General features: G+C 32.0%; 1 protein-coding gene across 1 annotated transcript; it reads left to right on the top strand.

The window, feature by feature from the left end:
• The first annotated feature begins 6823 nt into the window (after nucleotides 1–6823).
• Nucleotides 6824–9819, top strand: LOC114178271 (uncharacterized). Its single transcript, XM_028064085.2, has one exon. The coding sequence runs from the start codon at nucleotides 6984–6986 to the stop codon at nucleotides 9345–9347; it is 2364 nt and encodes a 787-aa protein (XP_027919886.1). The 5' UTR covers nucleotides 6824–6983; the 3' UTR covers nucleotides 9348–9819.
• The last annotated feature ends 9061 nt before the right edge of the window (nucleotides 9820–18880 follow it).

Raw genomic sequence — 18880 nt, 5'->3', positions numbered from 1 at the left:
CATTCTTATTCTACTTTAATATCTTGTTTTTCCAAAATAATAAAATCACCATTTCACACTTTCATTGAAGTCAGAGTTTAATTATAATTTTATTTTGGATGAAATAAGTTAATTATCTGAAAAGGCTAAGACTGTTGGAAGAATTTACAAATTCAACAAAAAGTTTAGCTTTCATAATTATAATTGCTTTCACTTGTATTTTTGTTTTAGCAGGAGTTCGTAGCCATTGTTGATCATAGCAATTTATTTTATAAAATACACATTTATTTATTTTTAAGCTGTAACACCTGTTTAAAACTGAGTGAAAATAATGGAAGATTGCGAATAATTTTAAAATTTTAACACAGAAGGTAACCTATACAAATATGAATTATATTATTATTAAGAGCTCTTGGGTTACATGATATTGTTTTAACTTTATTAAATACGTCAATGTTATTTCTTGCCATTGAGATGAAATATTCACAGATACAGATCTGTAACGTGGCTACGGAAAGACACTAAGAATCTTTTAAAGAAAATATAGTTTCAATTTTCTTTTTAATTAAAAACGATCAGATGTTTTTACATGAATCATAAAGTAACATTGATTAATCATAAGTATAGAAAATCTAATTTAAAAAAAAAAAAAACGGATCCGTGATATTGATGGGCCTACCAGGCTACCCGATACTTGTGGGCCGAAAACATAAATGTTGTTATGGCAATTTCTTCATGTATCTGTATAACTTTCTTTCTACACCCTTATATGAAAAATTCTCATTCCATCACTTTTGGATTATTTTAAAATTTATTTATAACTTTTAAGTTGTATAATATATTTTTTAAAATAAAAAAATATTTTAGAATTATATAATTCAAAAAATAATAATAAACCTATAAAAATAAAGGAAGAAAGTTATAAGGGGTAGGATGAAACTACCTACTCTTATTAGATACCACAAATGGACTGTTTTTATTATGATAAAAGCGATTAACACAAATATTCTCTAATTTAATAGTTTTAAAATAAAATAAAAAAATACGCTAACATAATTTTAATGCCTTAATATTTTGTCTTTTTGTATAAACAGTGTATGAGTCTCATAATTTAAAGATAAAAATATCTCATGTTTTCTCTTTTTTAAATCATTACCCCTAAATTATTTGAGTATCTTTTTTTCAATGAATCTTTAATTTATAAATTCTTTGTTATTGAATCCATAAAGTAAGACTCCATCGCTAAACTTTCAACTTAAAAAAAAAATATTCTTAATCTCGGCTAAGAATTTAAAACTATACAAATTTATTTTAAAACTTTTTTAAATAGTAAAGTAACCTAAGTAAGAAAGAGTGATTATATTATCCACTTCCTAGTTGACAATTTGCTTATGAATTTCTATTGTATAATTTATTATTATGCCTTTGTTTCTTAAGTCGAGTTTTCAAACATTCTTAGTCTAGGAGTCTAGGAATGTTCAGCGCCCATTCTATGTCATTAACTTAATCTTTCTTTGTTTATTAGAGTTTGGTATTAAATGATAAATTCAACATCTCTTGAAAAATGAGTTCAATTTTATTATATATAATGCAAATTCATATATAATATTAACAAATTTAAAATTATTGATGGATGCAATTCGTACCTCAAAAAACATTGTTAACAAAATTGCCGGTGAAATTAAATTAAGCTAAAATTGTCATAATTCGTAGTATTAACACCTTTATTTTATTTTATTTTATTTTTTTGCACTCATCATCCAAGGAAGTCCCAATCATAGGCAATCATTTGGTTACTTTTTATTTGACATTATTTCAGCTATCAAAAAGGTTGTCGAAGACCTGAGATCAGAAAACTAACCAAAGAAAAAGTGTTCTGCCAAACACGTATTAATATTTAAAAATAATTAACCATCGTCATTTATGTTTTCTACGTGTATCTTACAATACGTTTTCCACGGGGTGTGTTTCCTTCGTTATGGGGGTTTACGCGTTTTTCATCTTCTCTTTCTTTTCGTTTTTCTTCATACAACTTGTAAGAGAAAATTCAACATTTTAATTATATTTTTTTAACTTTTAATTTAAAATACTGATAAATATATATTATTATGTCATCAAATTAAGTTGTAAAGCGGTTTTTATTCTTCTAAAGATGTCAAACTATTATTTTTTTTTATGGGTTTAAGGTTTTATAAAGTAGTGGTTCTCATGTTCAGTTGAACTTTAATTATTATTAATTGTGCTAAATTTGATGGTAGACTTAGTTGTATTATTAGGGTATATTCCGAAATCCTGAAATGGAGATGCATTGCATGTTACAAACACACTCCATCTCTAATAAACCAAAATGCCAACTTCATTTGGAGAAAGTGAAGTTGATGTTTGATTGAATAATTTTAAGTCGTTGATGGTGTGTATTAAAACGCGTGTCTTTACCAACATTAATTCACAATGCTTTTCTATCTTTTAAGCAACATAAATTTTATGTCTAAAATGGGAATTTTTGTGAGAGTTCATATTTTCTTTTATTGCTTTACCAAATCTACCATTTTATTTTTCTTTTTAATGGATGGCCACGAACTTCTTTTCTCTTTTACAAAATTTTGAAATTCTAGAATAAGTTTTTGTGTGTATAAGGCTAATTATACAGTTCTCTCTCCTTTTTCTTTTTTCAAACAATATAAACTCGATTCTTTCTGAACACTTCTTCTCTCATATAATTAAGAAAAACTATATTTACCTTCTTAAAAGTATATTATATAACACTTATATTAAAAAATTTTAAATGAAATAACACTCACATTCCATATGATTCTTATACAACATTTACATCTCTCGTACTTCTAATATAACATTTATTTATAAAAAATAAGTTCTTATGTATAAAAATTTAATTTTCATTTTTCATAATTTTTATTTATATATTAATCGATATAGAATATTTAAATAAAATAAGAAAAATGAATCTAAGTTTATTAAAAATATAAAAGAGATGAATATGTATGAATTTACTAAAAATTGAGAAATACAAATATACTGTCAATTCAAAAATTAGGAAATATATAAAATTTTGTTAAAAGGAAATATATATTTTGACAACAGCTATAACAAGTCATTTGAGAAATTAATATTTTTGTTTGTTGTGATATATGTGCTATGCAAAAAATATCAAAAATAATTAAATGATTAAATATGTATGTAGTCCCATGTTTGAATGTAAAAGTGAAATTATTTTTTTATCTCAAATTTTGATATATTTTAATTTTAAATTTTAAAAATAAACGGATATAATTTGTTTAAATCAATAACTTTTTTTTTTTACGTGTTAAACAAAATTCTAAATTGATATTTGAAATGGAACGTTTCAAAAATAGTAAACAATTCAAATATAAATCTAAAACATCGTTTAATACATTAAAAAAATGTAAAATAATTTAATTACAAGAATTGTACATGATACTTTTAAGAAATTAAGGATTAAACTACGTCAAAATTGAAGATTAAAACAAATTATTATTTTTATTAAAATTTAAAAACTAAAAATATATTTATCCTTAAACGAAATACTATAAGAGATAAAATATATTATATAAGAGAAGAGAAATATAAGAGTAGATGCAAAATCACAAACTAGTTAATAACTAATATTGAAACTAAAATAATAACTATATTTTATTTAGTAAATATAGAGGTTTTTTTTGTATTTCAAGGTCTCTTTGACCATAAAATTATAAAATAAGGTACGTTGATTTTTTTTTTTTAAATTGGGTCGGGAGAGGATGACATTCAGGGTGAAGTCGTCATTTTCCTACCAGTTTTGTTTTTGTTTTTGTTTTTTTTTTTTAAATAATGTCGTCGTTAGACATAATGACTTTGTTTAAATCGAGAAGTGAAGTCGTCTTCTAATACGACGACTTCACTTTTCACTTTTTTTTTTCAAATCACTTTTAATTATTTTTAATTTTTCTTTTCAAAATTTTCACTTTTCATTATTTTTTTTAAATATCTCACACTTTTTTTTTTTATGATTTAACAAGTTTTTCATTATTTTTCCTTCTTTCTCAAATGTTTTCGGTTTTCATTTTTTTTTATTTTTCAGTTTTTAATTTTTAGTTTCGTTATTCTTTTTAAAATTTTTCAGTTATTAATTTTTAAAAAGAAAAGCAAAAATATTGAAAAAGTGAAGTTATTGATTTTTTAAAAAGAAAAGAAAAAAAAATTGAAAAAGTGAAGTCGTCATGTTAGATGACGACATTAACTTTAAAGAAAATAAAGAAATCGGTCGGTCGGGGGAATACGACTTCATCTCCAATGTCGTCCTCCACCATGACGACTTGGCCCATTTTCAAAAAAAAAAATAAAGAACTCATTTATATAAATTTGACTTTTAATAGACCCCAAAATAAATAAAAAAATCAAATATAGACATTTAACGATTTTAATTATACTTTTTTTAATTTAAAGTATTAAAAGATTACTGTATTATTGTAAAGATGATATTTCAAAAATAAGAATCAAATTAATATTGTTATTACTAAAAATAATGGGAAAGTAGATGTGTAGTTATAAACTAAAAAAGTAGGAGAATGGGTTAACATAATAAGTGCATTTTTTCCATAAAATGATGGTAAACAAACATGACATATAAGTAGGGTAACCTATAAAAGAAATAGCATAATTATGAGATGACGGTGGCTGGATTTTTCTCTTCTTGTTCCCCACATTTAAACGTAACTTTATCTCTCCCTACGAGTTCAAAACTCCCGATCCTACCCATTTGTTTTTCAAATAAATGTTTAAATATCATTTTTAAAAATACATTCCAGTTATAAACATACTTTCAATTCAAACAATACATAAATATCAACAAAAAATGTATACCATAAAAATAAAATTTCAGTAATTAATTTACCTTTTAATAAATTGTAAATTTTAAATTTGTTATTTAACGATTGTTATTTAAGATTATGATCATTACTTCATTGACTTGATTTTTTAAACTTGTGCGGAATAGAATGTTATTTTTTATTTTTTTAACTCGTGTGCGCAGAGAGGCGACAATGGGAAAAAAACTTTAATCATACCATCTAAAATTATATATGGTTAATAAATCACAAATCACTATTCTTTTACAATATAAATGAGCGTACTTATTAAATATAATGATTTTGGTTTTGGTGTATATATATAGTTATTAGACAAAATTAGCGTAGTTACAAGTTAGGAGGTGTTGACATTTAAGTATCACACCTTTTTAAAAACGACATATTTGGAGTACTCTTAGATACATGTACAATACTCCTTAATTGTGTCACTATTAAAGAGTAATTTTTTTTAACTCAAACACCACTTTAAACATTTTAGACATTTCTTTAACACAACTTCAACAAAAATAAACATAATTAACACACGTGCTAAATACTTCCTACAAGTTATTTTGAGTGTTGAATTGAAATATATGTTCTTGGAATTCTATCGTGGGAGTCATTATGAATTCTACACATCTTAATTCTCAGTTGAGATTTATTATCACGTTAATTATATATATATTGTTGTAGTGTTATCTCACATATTTAACTTTAAGTATATCCTACTATTTTTGTTGTATATCATATATGCATTGTGTTTTTGAAACGAGAACTTGATAGATATTTTTCGTTAACATGAATTTTAGAAGGCTATTCAAAAGGCAAATTCAATGAAATAAAAATTTGAAATTTAAGTTTATTACCCATCCCATCCAATAAATTATGTTTTGGCATTAGAAAAAAGATTAGGCGGAATTAAATTTTGATATAAAATAGTGTAAAATATTTGAGTAAAGTTTATGGGGTGAGATCGGAAAAGGGTGGAACGGAGAAGCGCGTGGGTCCCAATACGACAGTTTGAGCGGGTGTCGTTTTGCGTGGCGCAGGGGACAGGTTTCTTCCGCCATCTTGAGTGGGTCCCAATCGGAAAGGCGAGAGTCCACAGTAGTGTGATGTGGACGCGCATCATGTTACGTTATGGATGCAGGAGAAACAAGAAAGTGGGATTCAATCTAAAGTGACACTGCAGAGGAGCATGAATGAACTGGTGAAGGACAAATTCACTCATGCTTCTCCTGTTAGCTTAGCTGTCATTAAATCTTCTCTTATTTCTCTATGTTGCTTATTATTCCATACAAGACAACTAACTATTAATAACCTATCTTTATGATATTATTAATTGGTATAAGAAACTATGATATTATTTTTAAATTAAAAAATTTTAAATAAAAAGTTTAAAGGTGGGTATTTTATTCATATACATGGTGCAGATAAAAGAAAATGTGAGGAGTAATGTGCAGGAAGGTTTGGAAGGAAGGTGGTGGAAAGTAATTAATGGTAATGAATTTATAGTGTTTGGCGGGGACGTAGAAGAGGAACTCTGTACAGACCCATTGGCTTTCTTATGCCACCCAATATCAACAACCATACATAAATGTCACAATTTAAATACTTCAATAAATAAATTCACTGGATTTAAGTTAATTACGTTTAAAAAACCATAGTTAACAAACAATACGTTAAAATATATGATAATTATTAATATTTTAAATGTTAACACCAGTATCACTGTCTGCACCGTGAACAGAGAGAATCAGGGCATCACTTAAAATATTGGTAGTATCAATTCAATATCGTGGCTGGCAGAATACGTGTCCATAGATTTAATACCGCACCACCAATAAACTCTTGTACATTTATCTGCGTTTTCAGGTATTAATAACGATAATATTATTATTATTTAAAATGAGAGTGTAAAATAGAACTCAATAATTAAAAAAAAAAAAAAAAAAAACGGGGAAGAGAGAATCTAGTGTGGTTTGAGCTGTGGCATAGCTGTCCCTTGGATGAATTATTTTTCACACCTTCTCTGCTCATAAAAAACAGCCACTGAGTTCAAAAATCCCTGGAACAAAGAAACCCTTTTCTGCCACCCTCTTCCTCTCTTCTACCACTCCCTGCACTGCCTCATGTGAGATGAAGAAGAAACAAGCACACTCCTCTCATCTCACACTTCTCCTTCTCCTCGTTGCCGTTTTCCTGGGCACATGTGCCAATGCCTCCCCTGTCACGCTCACCCAATCGCGCCACCTTCTCTACTACAGAGACGAGTTCGGAGACAGAGGGGAGAATGTCACCGTTGACCCCTCCCTTGTTTTCGAAAATAACCGTCTCAGAAACGCTTACATAGCTCTGCAAGCTTGGAAGCAAGCCATTTTATCTGATCCCCGTAACCAGACAACCGACTGGGTAGGATCCGACGTTTGTAGCTACACCGGGGTATACTGTGCACCCGCGCTCGACGACCCCTCCGTCCGTACAGTCGCCGGCATTGATCTCAACCATGGCGACATTGCCGGCTATTTACCGGAGGAGCTCGGTTTGCTCGTAGATCTTGCACTCTTCCACATCAACTCCAACAGATTCTGCGGCACTGTGCCCCACACCTTCCAGAGGTTGCTACTCCTCTTCGAGCTGGATCTCAGTAACAACCGCTTTGCGGGGAGGTTCCCTGAGGTGGTTCTGCGCCTTCCTTCGCTCAAGTTCTTGGATCTTCGGTTCAACGAATTCGAAGGGGCTGTTCCCAGGGAACTGTTCGACAAAGATCTCGACGCCATTTTCATCAACGACAACCGTTTCGTCTTTGACCTTCCAGACAACTTCGGCAACTCCCCCGTCTCCGTCATCGTCCTCGCCAACAACAGATTCCACGGCTGCATTCCCCACAGCCTCGGCAACATGTCCAACCTCAACGAGATCATTCTCATGAACAACGCATTCCGATCCTGCTTGCCCTCCGAGATAGGCTTGTTGAAGAACCTCACGGTGTTCGACGTCAGCTTTAACCAACTTCTCGGCCCCTTACCAAGCGCCGTTGGAAATGCCGTCAGCTTGGAGCAGCTCAACGTGGCTCATAACTTACTCTCCGGTCAAATTCCTTCCAGTATATGTATGTTGCCTCACCTTCTCAACTTCACCTACTCCTTTAACTTCTTCACCGGCGAGCCTCCCGCCTGTCTCGCCTTGCCGGCGTTTGACGATAGGATCAACTGCTTGCCGGGGAGGCCCGTTCAGAGGCCTCCGGCGCAATGTCAGGCTTTCTTGTCTAAGCCTGTGGACTGTAACTCCTTTAACTGCAAGCCATTTGTTCCTTCACCTCCTTCCCCCACAACACCTGCAACTCCTTCACCACCATCTCCTGGGACACCTTCGCCACCATCATCTGGGACACCTTCACCTATAACTCCTTCACCACCATCTCCTGGGACACCTTCACCAGTAACTCCTTCGCCTCCATCACCTGGGACACCCTCACCAGTAACTCCTTCGCCTCCATCTCCTGGGACATCTTCACCAGTAACTCCTTCGCCTCCATCACCTGGGACACCTTCACCTTTAACTCCATCACCACCATCTCCTGGAACACCCTCACCTGTAACTCCTTCGCCTCCATCACCTGGAACACCTTCACCCGTAACTCCTTCGCCGTTACCTTCACCTACAACACCTTCGCCTCCTTCACCTGCCGCACCTTCCCCATTACCTTCACCTACAACACCTTCGCCACTACCTACACCTCCTTCGGAACCACCGGTGGTGGGACATTCTCCACCACGGCCAGTGGCACCTTCTCCACTACCACCCATTCACACTCCTCCTTCTCCCGTGTATTTGCCACCACCACATTCTTCCCCTGCTCCACCTGGCTACTTTCCACAACCTCCTCCACCTTCGCAATTGCCGCCTCCATCATACACTCCACCTTCTCCGGGGACACCTTTACCTACTCCAACGCCACCCAACGGTGTCCACTCTCCGCCGCCACCAAGTTCACCGTCACCACCGGCTCCTACATTCTCGACACCACCACCTTCACATAATTATGGCTCATCGCCACCTCCTCTACCTCATCCTTATCCTTATTTATCGCCCCCACCACCTCCTTCTCCTGTTCATGTTCCACCTCCACCACCTTGTACAGCACTTCTTCCACCCCCTCCCCAATCAACACCTTCTCCCACACCTTACCTCCCACCACCATCCCCATCCCATCCACCTTATCACCCAACACCATCCCCTTCTCACCCATCACCTTATCACCCGCCACCATCTCCTTCTCACACACCTTATCACCCGCCACCATCCCCTTCTCCCCCTCCAACTCCACCGGTTCAATACAGTTCGCCTCCGCCGCCGCCTCCTTGCGAAACTCCACCAGCAGTTTCTCCCCCGCCACCTGTTGTATACCAAAACCCACCACCTGCCCCTGTATATGAAGGGCCATTGCCACCCATCGTTGGACTCCCATACGCATCGCCTCCACCACCACCCTTTTATTGATTCTTTTGAGGACTTTTTCCCTCTTCGGGCAACAAGAGTCACGCTTTTTTTTATTATTATTGCGGCCGTTTCTTCTGTGGTGATACCCTCGAATGTCATGCGACTCTCGTCGCTTATGAAGGAAACTTCTTACGAGACAACCACAAGATCTAGCGAAACAGCTTTTTGTTCTTTATATTTATCGACAATAGAAACAGAGAAGAGGTTGCAGCAGAATGGGGTTTATAAGAAGAGGAGAAATTAATTCTCTCTCCTTATTGACTTGAATTATTATGAATGTTGCAGTTGAGAAATAAGAATGGCAGAGAAATTGTAGGTTGCAGAGCAAATGTAAGTATAGGGATCAATGGGAGAGCATAAGTTATGGCTGCAAATGCAGTAGCAGTTGCACTATGTGCTGCCGCTGATGGTTACCAGTGTATCGTTATTGTCTCTATTATATCACACTACTTTTATTTATTTTTTTTATAAATTTTGTTTCTTTTGCTTGCTAACTGGTTGATATTATTTGTTAGCATTTCGAATTGAGTGGACTTTCTAAATTCGCTTTCTCTTATCAGTGTCTTAAATCTGTTGCGGTCATGAGATCATTGATTTGAATGTTTTTAGTTACGCTGTCAATATCAATCTGCATTAATGAATAATGATAATGATGCCATTAAGTTATGAAAAATTATGCTGCTTATAAGCAAACATCTTAATGATAGGTGCTTGATATAAAATTCCTTTTTCCTCCATGACCTTTTGTGCTTCTTTCTCTATCCACCACTGAGAGTGATAATCAGTCTAACATGTTAGCATGGTTCAAGAGCTTTCACTTTCAACTTCATCGGTGTTATACTTAGGAATGCAAGTGTGAGTGGAAGCCTCACATTGGTTATAAATGAGAAAGTAGAGCATTATATAAGGATAAAGATCCTTAAATCCATTGTCTTAAGGTTTTGGGTTGAGAATGATGTCAATGTCTCATGTAATTGACTTCAGGTCTGATTGGTGTTCTATCTTCCCAACAAAACTCTATTCTGTAAATCCTAACATGTTATAACTAGAGCATGATATTCCTCTTTGCATGTAAAGTTCAATGGAACTTAATTTAGGGGGTGTAGGGAATGGGAGCATATTGTTCTTAAGGAATGGTCCCCAATCGCCCATGGAGGCCACCATCGGAGAGCACGGGTCCCAATTCAGATTACGGTGGTGGGACAAATAAATAGTGAATCCCAAGAACCATTTAAGAGCACTGACTAGGGTCAATGTATTTAATGAAAGAAATCCTTTCTTAAATTTGTTTGATTAGTGAATAGGAGTATTGTTAAGGGAACACCTTCCATGTGCAAACCTTCATGTTTCGAGATTTGAATTCAAATTTGCACACCCTCATCTTCAGCATTGGATCGTGAACATCAAAAACTGTAAGCTCAACAACCACCAAAAACTCTCTTTTTTCTCATCCAAGGCATTGGGGTCTCCAATGAAACCTTGTCGGTCATCAATAGTCCCTTTGTGTCTATTTCCTGAGTCAAAATAGTAAGTTACGAAAAAAAAAATGGTAAAGTTCACAAACATATATACATAACAGTAAAGTATATAGAATTAAAGTCATGCATGTGGCTTCGTATAAACGCTTGGAATGTGTATGAAATGGAAAACCCAAACTGGGATCAATGTTTGCTTCTTGCAAGCGAAGTTCATTCAGAGAACAAAATTAGCTCCCAGTTTCTACGGGAACCTTTTTCCTCTTTCCATCGTGCGTTGCAGTATATCTTTGTTCCTTTGTTTTTACTTGCAACAGAGACACGAAAATGAACAGAATAAAGCAACGTTTCCTTCAAACTAGGGAAAAGCAGAAGTGGAATCTACGAACATTGTTTGCAAATAAAAGAGAACAACGTGCTTCCTCTGTCGGTATCTGCGCTCTCTATGTATATCACTCAGGCAAATATTAAAAACCAGACCTATTACAATTTTGCATTAATTAACATTTACTGTCATCATTAATATATAGAAATTAAATTCATTCGCTTTTTTTTTACTGTGCCTCTCCAACAAGAAAGATTATTTATCCAAATATATTTCTTAAAGCACTGAAAAATTATTTAATCCAATAATTTGATCATAGATTTTATGGTTAGGTTAGAAGGTGATATGAGATCAATCATTGAGATTGGATTGACCGGAGCCCCTTTTAAGAGGACCCTGCATTATTATATTCAGTAATTAATGCATGTACCATATGATAGGTGAAACCGTGAACGCATTTAATAATCTGGAAATAGTGTGCATGCAGAGAGATGAGTAGTGTGGGTCATTTTCTGAATAACAAATATAGCATAGCAAGCAATATGAAAGTTCCATGCACCTTTCTGGCTTTAAACATTTTGATTGTTCCTTTGTGTTGGGATGGGGAAAACATGGAGGCATGGACCTTTCGCATACGCTTGCTAGGTACCCTTGGATTAGAGGAAATTTGGAAAAGATACAAGGGAAGCAGGGCATATCCCACCATCAAAGGGACTGTGACCTTTATTATGTGGGGTCCCTCCCTAGACAAATATTCACATGGCTTGTAAGGGCTTTAGACATGCAACATGCAATCGTGCTGGTCAAAACATTGATGTTCCAATTACCCTTACCTCTCCTACTTCTCTATTAATTACTTCTGCTGATCACACATAACTACCGTTCAATTAACCCTCTACAACCAAACTAAAGGTTTTATAATTACGAGTTAGGTTTAAATATCAACTTTCCTCGTGCATAGTACATTTTTAGTATGTAAACTTTAAAAATGAATATTATATATATATATATATATATATATATATATATATATATATATATATATAATCATCTTTGCGAGACGTTTTGAAGCACAATTCCTATCAAACGACGGATAGAATCTTTTGCAAACGACTTAAATACGCGACAGGATATCGCAAGTGATAGAGTGACCTTACTGCCACGATCTACTGATAATTCAGTCCTTGTCGCTTTGATTCGTCCATCCCCTTCATGTCCTTAAACAAAAAGTTTATCTAAATGTCTTTATTATCCTAACAAAAAAATGTAAGTTTTTCGTTATAAAGGCTGACACTAATTTGTCACATGCAAAAGACTATAGTGTTGCCATTTACGATAGTTTAACCAGCATGGTGCCAAGATTTGGAAAGTAATATATATATATATATATATATATATATATATATATATATATATATATATATATATATATATATATATATATAGTCCTTTTAACCCAATTAGATTGAAATTTTTTATGTATCAAACGTATTTTATATTAGTGTTTATATACTGTTTGACATACAAAAGAACGCATGTGACATAAAAAAAAACGCATTTGACATACAAAAAAAAAATCAATATAATTGAATTAAAGTGATTATATCCATTTATTTATAAATTTAAAAATTAAAATATATCAAAATTTATAAATAAATTCTAATTTCTTTTTAAGGTCTAAAGTCATCCTTAAGTTTCTAGGAGTTACCATCCCTCTCACGAGTAATCACATTTTCAGGTAAAGTGGTACTTGTAATTGGGATTTCATGATTAAGTTGGAGATGAAACTTCGGATATTAATTGATTAAGGAATCAGTGTCGAATCATATATTGAGAAATGGAGATGGAGAATGTTTTTAAAAGTGGATTGGTAGTTGAATCAATCAAGAGATATAGTTTAAGATACAGTACAACTATTTAATGTGTGCATAATTATTTGGACTACTTGTATACCATAAATACCTTATTATATGATCCTCGCTGGATTCATACTAAATTTACCTAACATTTTTTAGTCCATTCTTTCTTTTCGAGCACTAAAGAAAGATAGAAAAAAATATAGAAAAGCTCATTTAATTCTTACCACATTGGCGCAAGTAATAAAAGAAAGATGAAAAATAGAAAAAGACGGCACATTCTCGAAAAGTGATTAATAAGTGTTTAACGATTATTAACCACAAAAATATGGATGCGTTTGATGATTATCCTTGTCACTACACCGTCATTGCTATTTCTATCCCATCATCCTGTCGTATTCTCGTCTTATTCTATGGATTTGAAAGAAGAAAAAAAAAACACAGTGCTTGTGGGAAAAAAAAAATAGCAACTCTTCTTGGTCCACAATAAAAAAAAAGCATTTTAAAGGCATGTCATTAATGGATCTTCCATTGGGTTGATGTCAAGCCCGTTACTTTTCATCCAAAATGACAAAGCTTTTACTTCCTGCACCCCGATAAATTCTTCATGCATCCCCACATTTTAGAATACATAAAATACTTTTCGGAACGAGTTTTGTATAACAATTTTTGTTCGTTTCTCTCTCTTTTTCTTTCTCTGTAGCGTTTTCCCTCTCTTCTTCTTCTTCTTCTTCCTCTAGAGTGATGACAATGATAGAAGTGATAATAACAGTGGTATCAGCAGCAATGGTGATGTAATGCAGTAATGAAAAATATTTTAATTTTTTATATTAGTATATGACGCAATTAGTAATTGTGGCGGTGCAGGAATCAACAAATACTGGATCTGAATCAAAATGGGCTTGATGGATAATAGGTGAGCCTGTTATGTCACAGTGGAGTGGCAATTTCACTCAGTAACTGAATATTTCTGATAAGTCTTATCCCTTTTAACACTTCCCTAATCATATTTCTACATGAAAACCTTTAACATAATTTATATATTACCATGTCTTACGACAGACACAATTTTATTAAAAAATCGTAAATAATAATAATAATAATAATAATAATAATAATAATAATAATCTATAACTATTAATAAAGAGAATTATTTTTCTTAATTACTTAGTAACCATTTTTTATGTACAGATTATTTTATCTATTGATATAAATTATTTTATTAATTGTTTTATTCTTTATTGTAACTGCTTTCATAAATTTAACATTTTTTATTTTAATAAAAATTAAAAATAATAATTTTTATTTTTTTATTATCACAAAATAAAAGTAATAAAGACATATATATTTGTAAGTGCATGTTTTTTTCACCTGTAATAATAATAACAATAATAAAGATAATGGTGATTTCTAATTAAATTATAGAGTAATATTATTTAAAAGTTTAAACCCCGTTTCATTTTATGCAACAGGTGATTTAGGGCTTCTAAATTGAGCATCGCACATTCCGTAGGTATACATTATTTAGAGTACATTATAACCATCTGCATAACGTGCATTTTATTAAAATAAAACTTCTTTTATTCAAAATTCGATTCATTAACTTTGAAACTTTTGTAATATTAGGAGCAAATGCAGCTTTATTTGATTTTTCGTCACACTTAGCAAAAACCTTAAACAAATTAAGTGGTATGATTACTTCCATGTTATTTGTAACTGCCAAGTGAACATTATTGAATATAATACACTCTTTTACGAAATGCAAAGTCTTCAAAATATAACTCTCTACAATTAGATTCTACGCACAAATATCCTCTAAAGTTTAATTGTGTTACATGATTGCTTCACCACCAATCATGCTTCAATATAATAAATTCTTTCACTAAATCGATTTTTTTAATGTTTATTCCATTATTTTATTAGATTGAACAAACTTTAGCTAAAACCAATATCTTACATTTGTTAGTTTTAGCTACAGCGCAGCTACATTTTTCGGCGACTTCCAATGATTATGCCATTTTGCCAGTAAAAAAGGGTTAAAGAACAGTAAACTTTTGACTTCAGTGCCTGCTTTTTTTGTTTTGCAAAGAAACATCTGAATGCAACGACAAATTCTTAGCGATTAATCGAAGAAGAGAAAAAAGTGTCTTGACATGTACCCTAGAACGAAGGCACATGCATTTGGCATGAAATGCCCAACCTTGCCTTCTATCTAAGGGTGAACTTCAAAACTCTGTGTTTCAACCTCAAAACATGAACAACTCTAAATCAAATGTAGGACTTACACTAGCTAAAGAAAATATTTTTACTTTTCTATTTACCGTAATTACAGGATTGAATATGTCTTACAAAGATATTCTCTGACTATAATTTATCATCACATTCAAATCAAATTGTTTAAGGTACTCATCTTCTTAAAGTAAAAAAAGGAAATGTGCTTAGAGAAAATACTCTAATGCATAAGTCAAGCCAAGTGTGTCACATAATATTAAATGCAAAATAGTGAAAACATAATTAATTTATCTTATGTCATGTGTTGTTTATATTTATGCACCTTTATGTGGATGAACCTAATCCATGTGACTTAACTACCTTGATTAACTAGTATAACAATCTAATAATCCGCTTCGGTCTTTGTCTTAACTTAACCTTAATTTGTCAATGTCAAATAAGTGACTGATATGGTGTCGCTATGTTAGGTGCACTAAGGTCAAGTACATCTCGATGCAGGTAGTCGAGATGTATTTGAACATTTGTAGTATATTAGTCCCCCAAACTTAATATGTGATGTTTAAGTGATTTCAAAACCGATTATGTGTAAAGAAAAATTGTATTTCTTTTATTGATCTCAACTTATAAATATTTACACTTTTACTTGTGTTTTTTTAATTTTAAAGACTATTTAAGAAAATAGAACGTGTGTATATATATATACATATGTTGAAATCATGTTGACACGTATCACAATTGTGATGTGACATGTATAAAAAAAATTAAAAAAGTTAAAAAAAAAATCAAAACAAATCACATATTGATACATGACATTGATTTTAATATTGTTGGGTCAAACTAACACTAATAACAAAGACCAAATTGAGACAAGAAAGACGGGATGACCAATTTGACACTCTTTAACAAATACAAGGATTAAAAAAGTAATTTACTCTTAAATTTATAATAAATTGATTTGATACGTAAGATATTTTATTTATTTAATATTTTTAAATATTAAAATTAATCGTATAAAATAAGAATATTAAAAAAACGCATAATTGAGTAGATTCTACTTTAAAATTTGAAGAATTTCTAATCTATAATATATATATATATATATATATATATATATATATATATTGATCATTGTTATAGTTTAAAATTAAATTAAAAAATATCGAAAAGATTAAAAAAAATGAAAAAAAATTGCATTTAGTAAAAATCATGTATCACACTTAAAGGAGAGGAAGACTAAGAACACCAGATAGGTGATAGATCTAGGTTTTCTGAAAAAAATCTAAAAAATATAGAATATTAATAACATATGAATTTAACTCGTATAAAATAATAAAATTATCTTTATATCAAAATCTTTAAATAATAAATTTATAAATTTACAATTTTTATATATTTTTATTCGATATATAATTTAAACTTATACGTTAATTTCTAACATCATAAAACAGAAGACACAACTCCAACAATAACACAAATAACAAAAAAAAAAAAAAATACTATCCAGATAAAAGACTAAAAAAAATCCAAACAAAAGACTACACAACTAAAAACAACAAAACCACACACAAAAATTTAACAACATTTTTAAGAAAATATGAATTAAAGATATACTTATTAAAACAAGATAATGTAAACGTCAGAAATGTGAATATTTTATTCTATTAAACGGGACATTATATTGCCCTAATCCACGAAAACAATATTATCCTAATCTAAATAGATGTCTTTGTCAAAAAAAGATTTCCTTTTGACCACAGTCACCTGTCATAATCACAAAAGAAAATTTCCCATAACAGTAACGACGTGTGTAGATAATAATTGAGGAGTCTATATTTTATAAAATATGTTAACTAGAATGTTTATTTTAATGGTAAATTATAACTTTCTTTATTACTTAGGTTAATTTCGGACATGATTGAAGAATATTCAAGATATTTTATCAATATTTGTCTTGTTCTTATTTGATCGAAATAAAGGAACGTGAAAATACGAAAAAGGCAAAGCCAAAACATTCAGAAAAAAAATGTATTGTTGGTTAAGTGGTTTGTCTTTTTATCTTCTTCTTTCTTCTTTTGTTAGAAAGTGGCATTCCCTTTTAAATTCATATCCATCTTTTTATGAAAGGGATGGAAAAAACACCCAAAACCCAAAATAAAAATAAAAATTAACATCTTGCTATAATCACACAAAATTGGAATTTTTCCTTCACATTTGGGTTTACATGGGTAATTAAAATAGTTGACTACATTGTGTAAACAGAGTTGCTTTGTTACATTCGTTAAATTCAAACAAATTCTTAAAATATGTTGAAGGGGGTATAAGAATTTAACTTGAGAGTGTTGTCCATATGATTTTTTTTTTCCTCAGAATTGGTCTGACCTGTTGGCATATTATATAGGTATGACTCAAAAAATTTAGTATTTGTTTCGAAATAAATTTATTTTATTTTTATTAAAAAAACTTATTTGTAGGGGTTGGCCGGTGTCATCCCGGTCCAAGTATGCAGCCATGATGGAAAGGAGAAGAGAGGAAGCCGAATCCTGTTTCTCAATCAATAAACGGTTAAAAATGGACAACAACAATACTAACTAAATCCCTACAAGCTATTCACCATCTAGGATTAGTTTATTTTTCATCACTATCGGTCGTTTTATCTGATGTCGACGGTCTTGCTCAAATCTTATCATCAATCAATATAAACTTTATTTCTTTTCTTTTTCGTAACTTTAAACCATGTCTACGATTCGGATTTATTGAATTCTATTTATTTTTTTATAAATTTATTGTTTTCTTCTTTCTAATGCCTATTAGTTCCCTGAAGATTCACCATGTTAACCTGCATTATTTTATAACGATCAATGAAATGAGATGAAAAATATTCAATAATGCACAATGTACTTAGGAATACATTTGATATACAACTTGTTTTGGATGTAGGGACCAAACACCTACTATTAACACTCAAGTTACCTTTAATATTTTTATCTGCGCTCATTAATTAGCTCGTCAAATCCCTCGTCCAATGTAATATTACTCCTCCACCACCATTCGGTCCCTCAAGTGGTCGGCGGCGTACCTGTCTAAAAGGGCTCTGATACTTAGTTAAGGCCGATCAGTAGATAATAGTAACTACTATAATAAATGTGAATTAAAGATCCACACCAACCTACCTCAGACCTCTATTTATAATTTTTTTTGTGGGCCTATAATTAAGATTTTTTAATCACAATCCAATTGTTTTTTAAACTTGATTAATGACTTGTCTTATCTTAATTTAATTTTAACTTACTGATCTAGGTTTTGGCATGGCCGCCGACCGACGATCGTGCGGCCTGACGGGTGTCCTTACGGGTGAGAGTTTCCATGGAGACAAAATTCAATTGGAAATGAAGGCGGGGGGAATGTTTAGCCTGTCTGACGGGTAGCCAATTTAGCGTGTTCGGAGCTGAGACTCCAGAGAGATTATTACATCAGTGTTCAAGATGAGGTCCACCTATAGCGGACGGCCTGCAGCCACTTGACCTTGGTCCACTTAACCGATTGGCCGATGAGTCCTAAAGTACACAACTTTTTATGATCGAAGTGGAATAAGCATTTAAAGACGTTTGCGTTTAAGCAACACTATTTTGATCTGATACTTAAAAT

This window comes from Vigna unguiculata, chromosome 3 (genome assembly GCF_037176805.1).
Source record: "Vigna unguiculata cultivar grain cowpea cultivar isolate G323 ecotype 2 chromosome 3, ASM3717680v1, whole genome shotgun sequence".
Classification (NCBI taxonomy): domain Eukaryota; kingdom Viridiplantae; phylum Streptophyta; class Magnoliopsida; order Fabales; family Fabaceae; genus Vigna; species Vigna unguiculata.
Note: the sequence above shows the minus strand (reverse complement) of the source record. Positions and strands in the feature narration are given on the sequence as shown.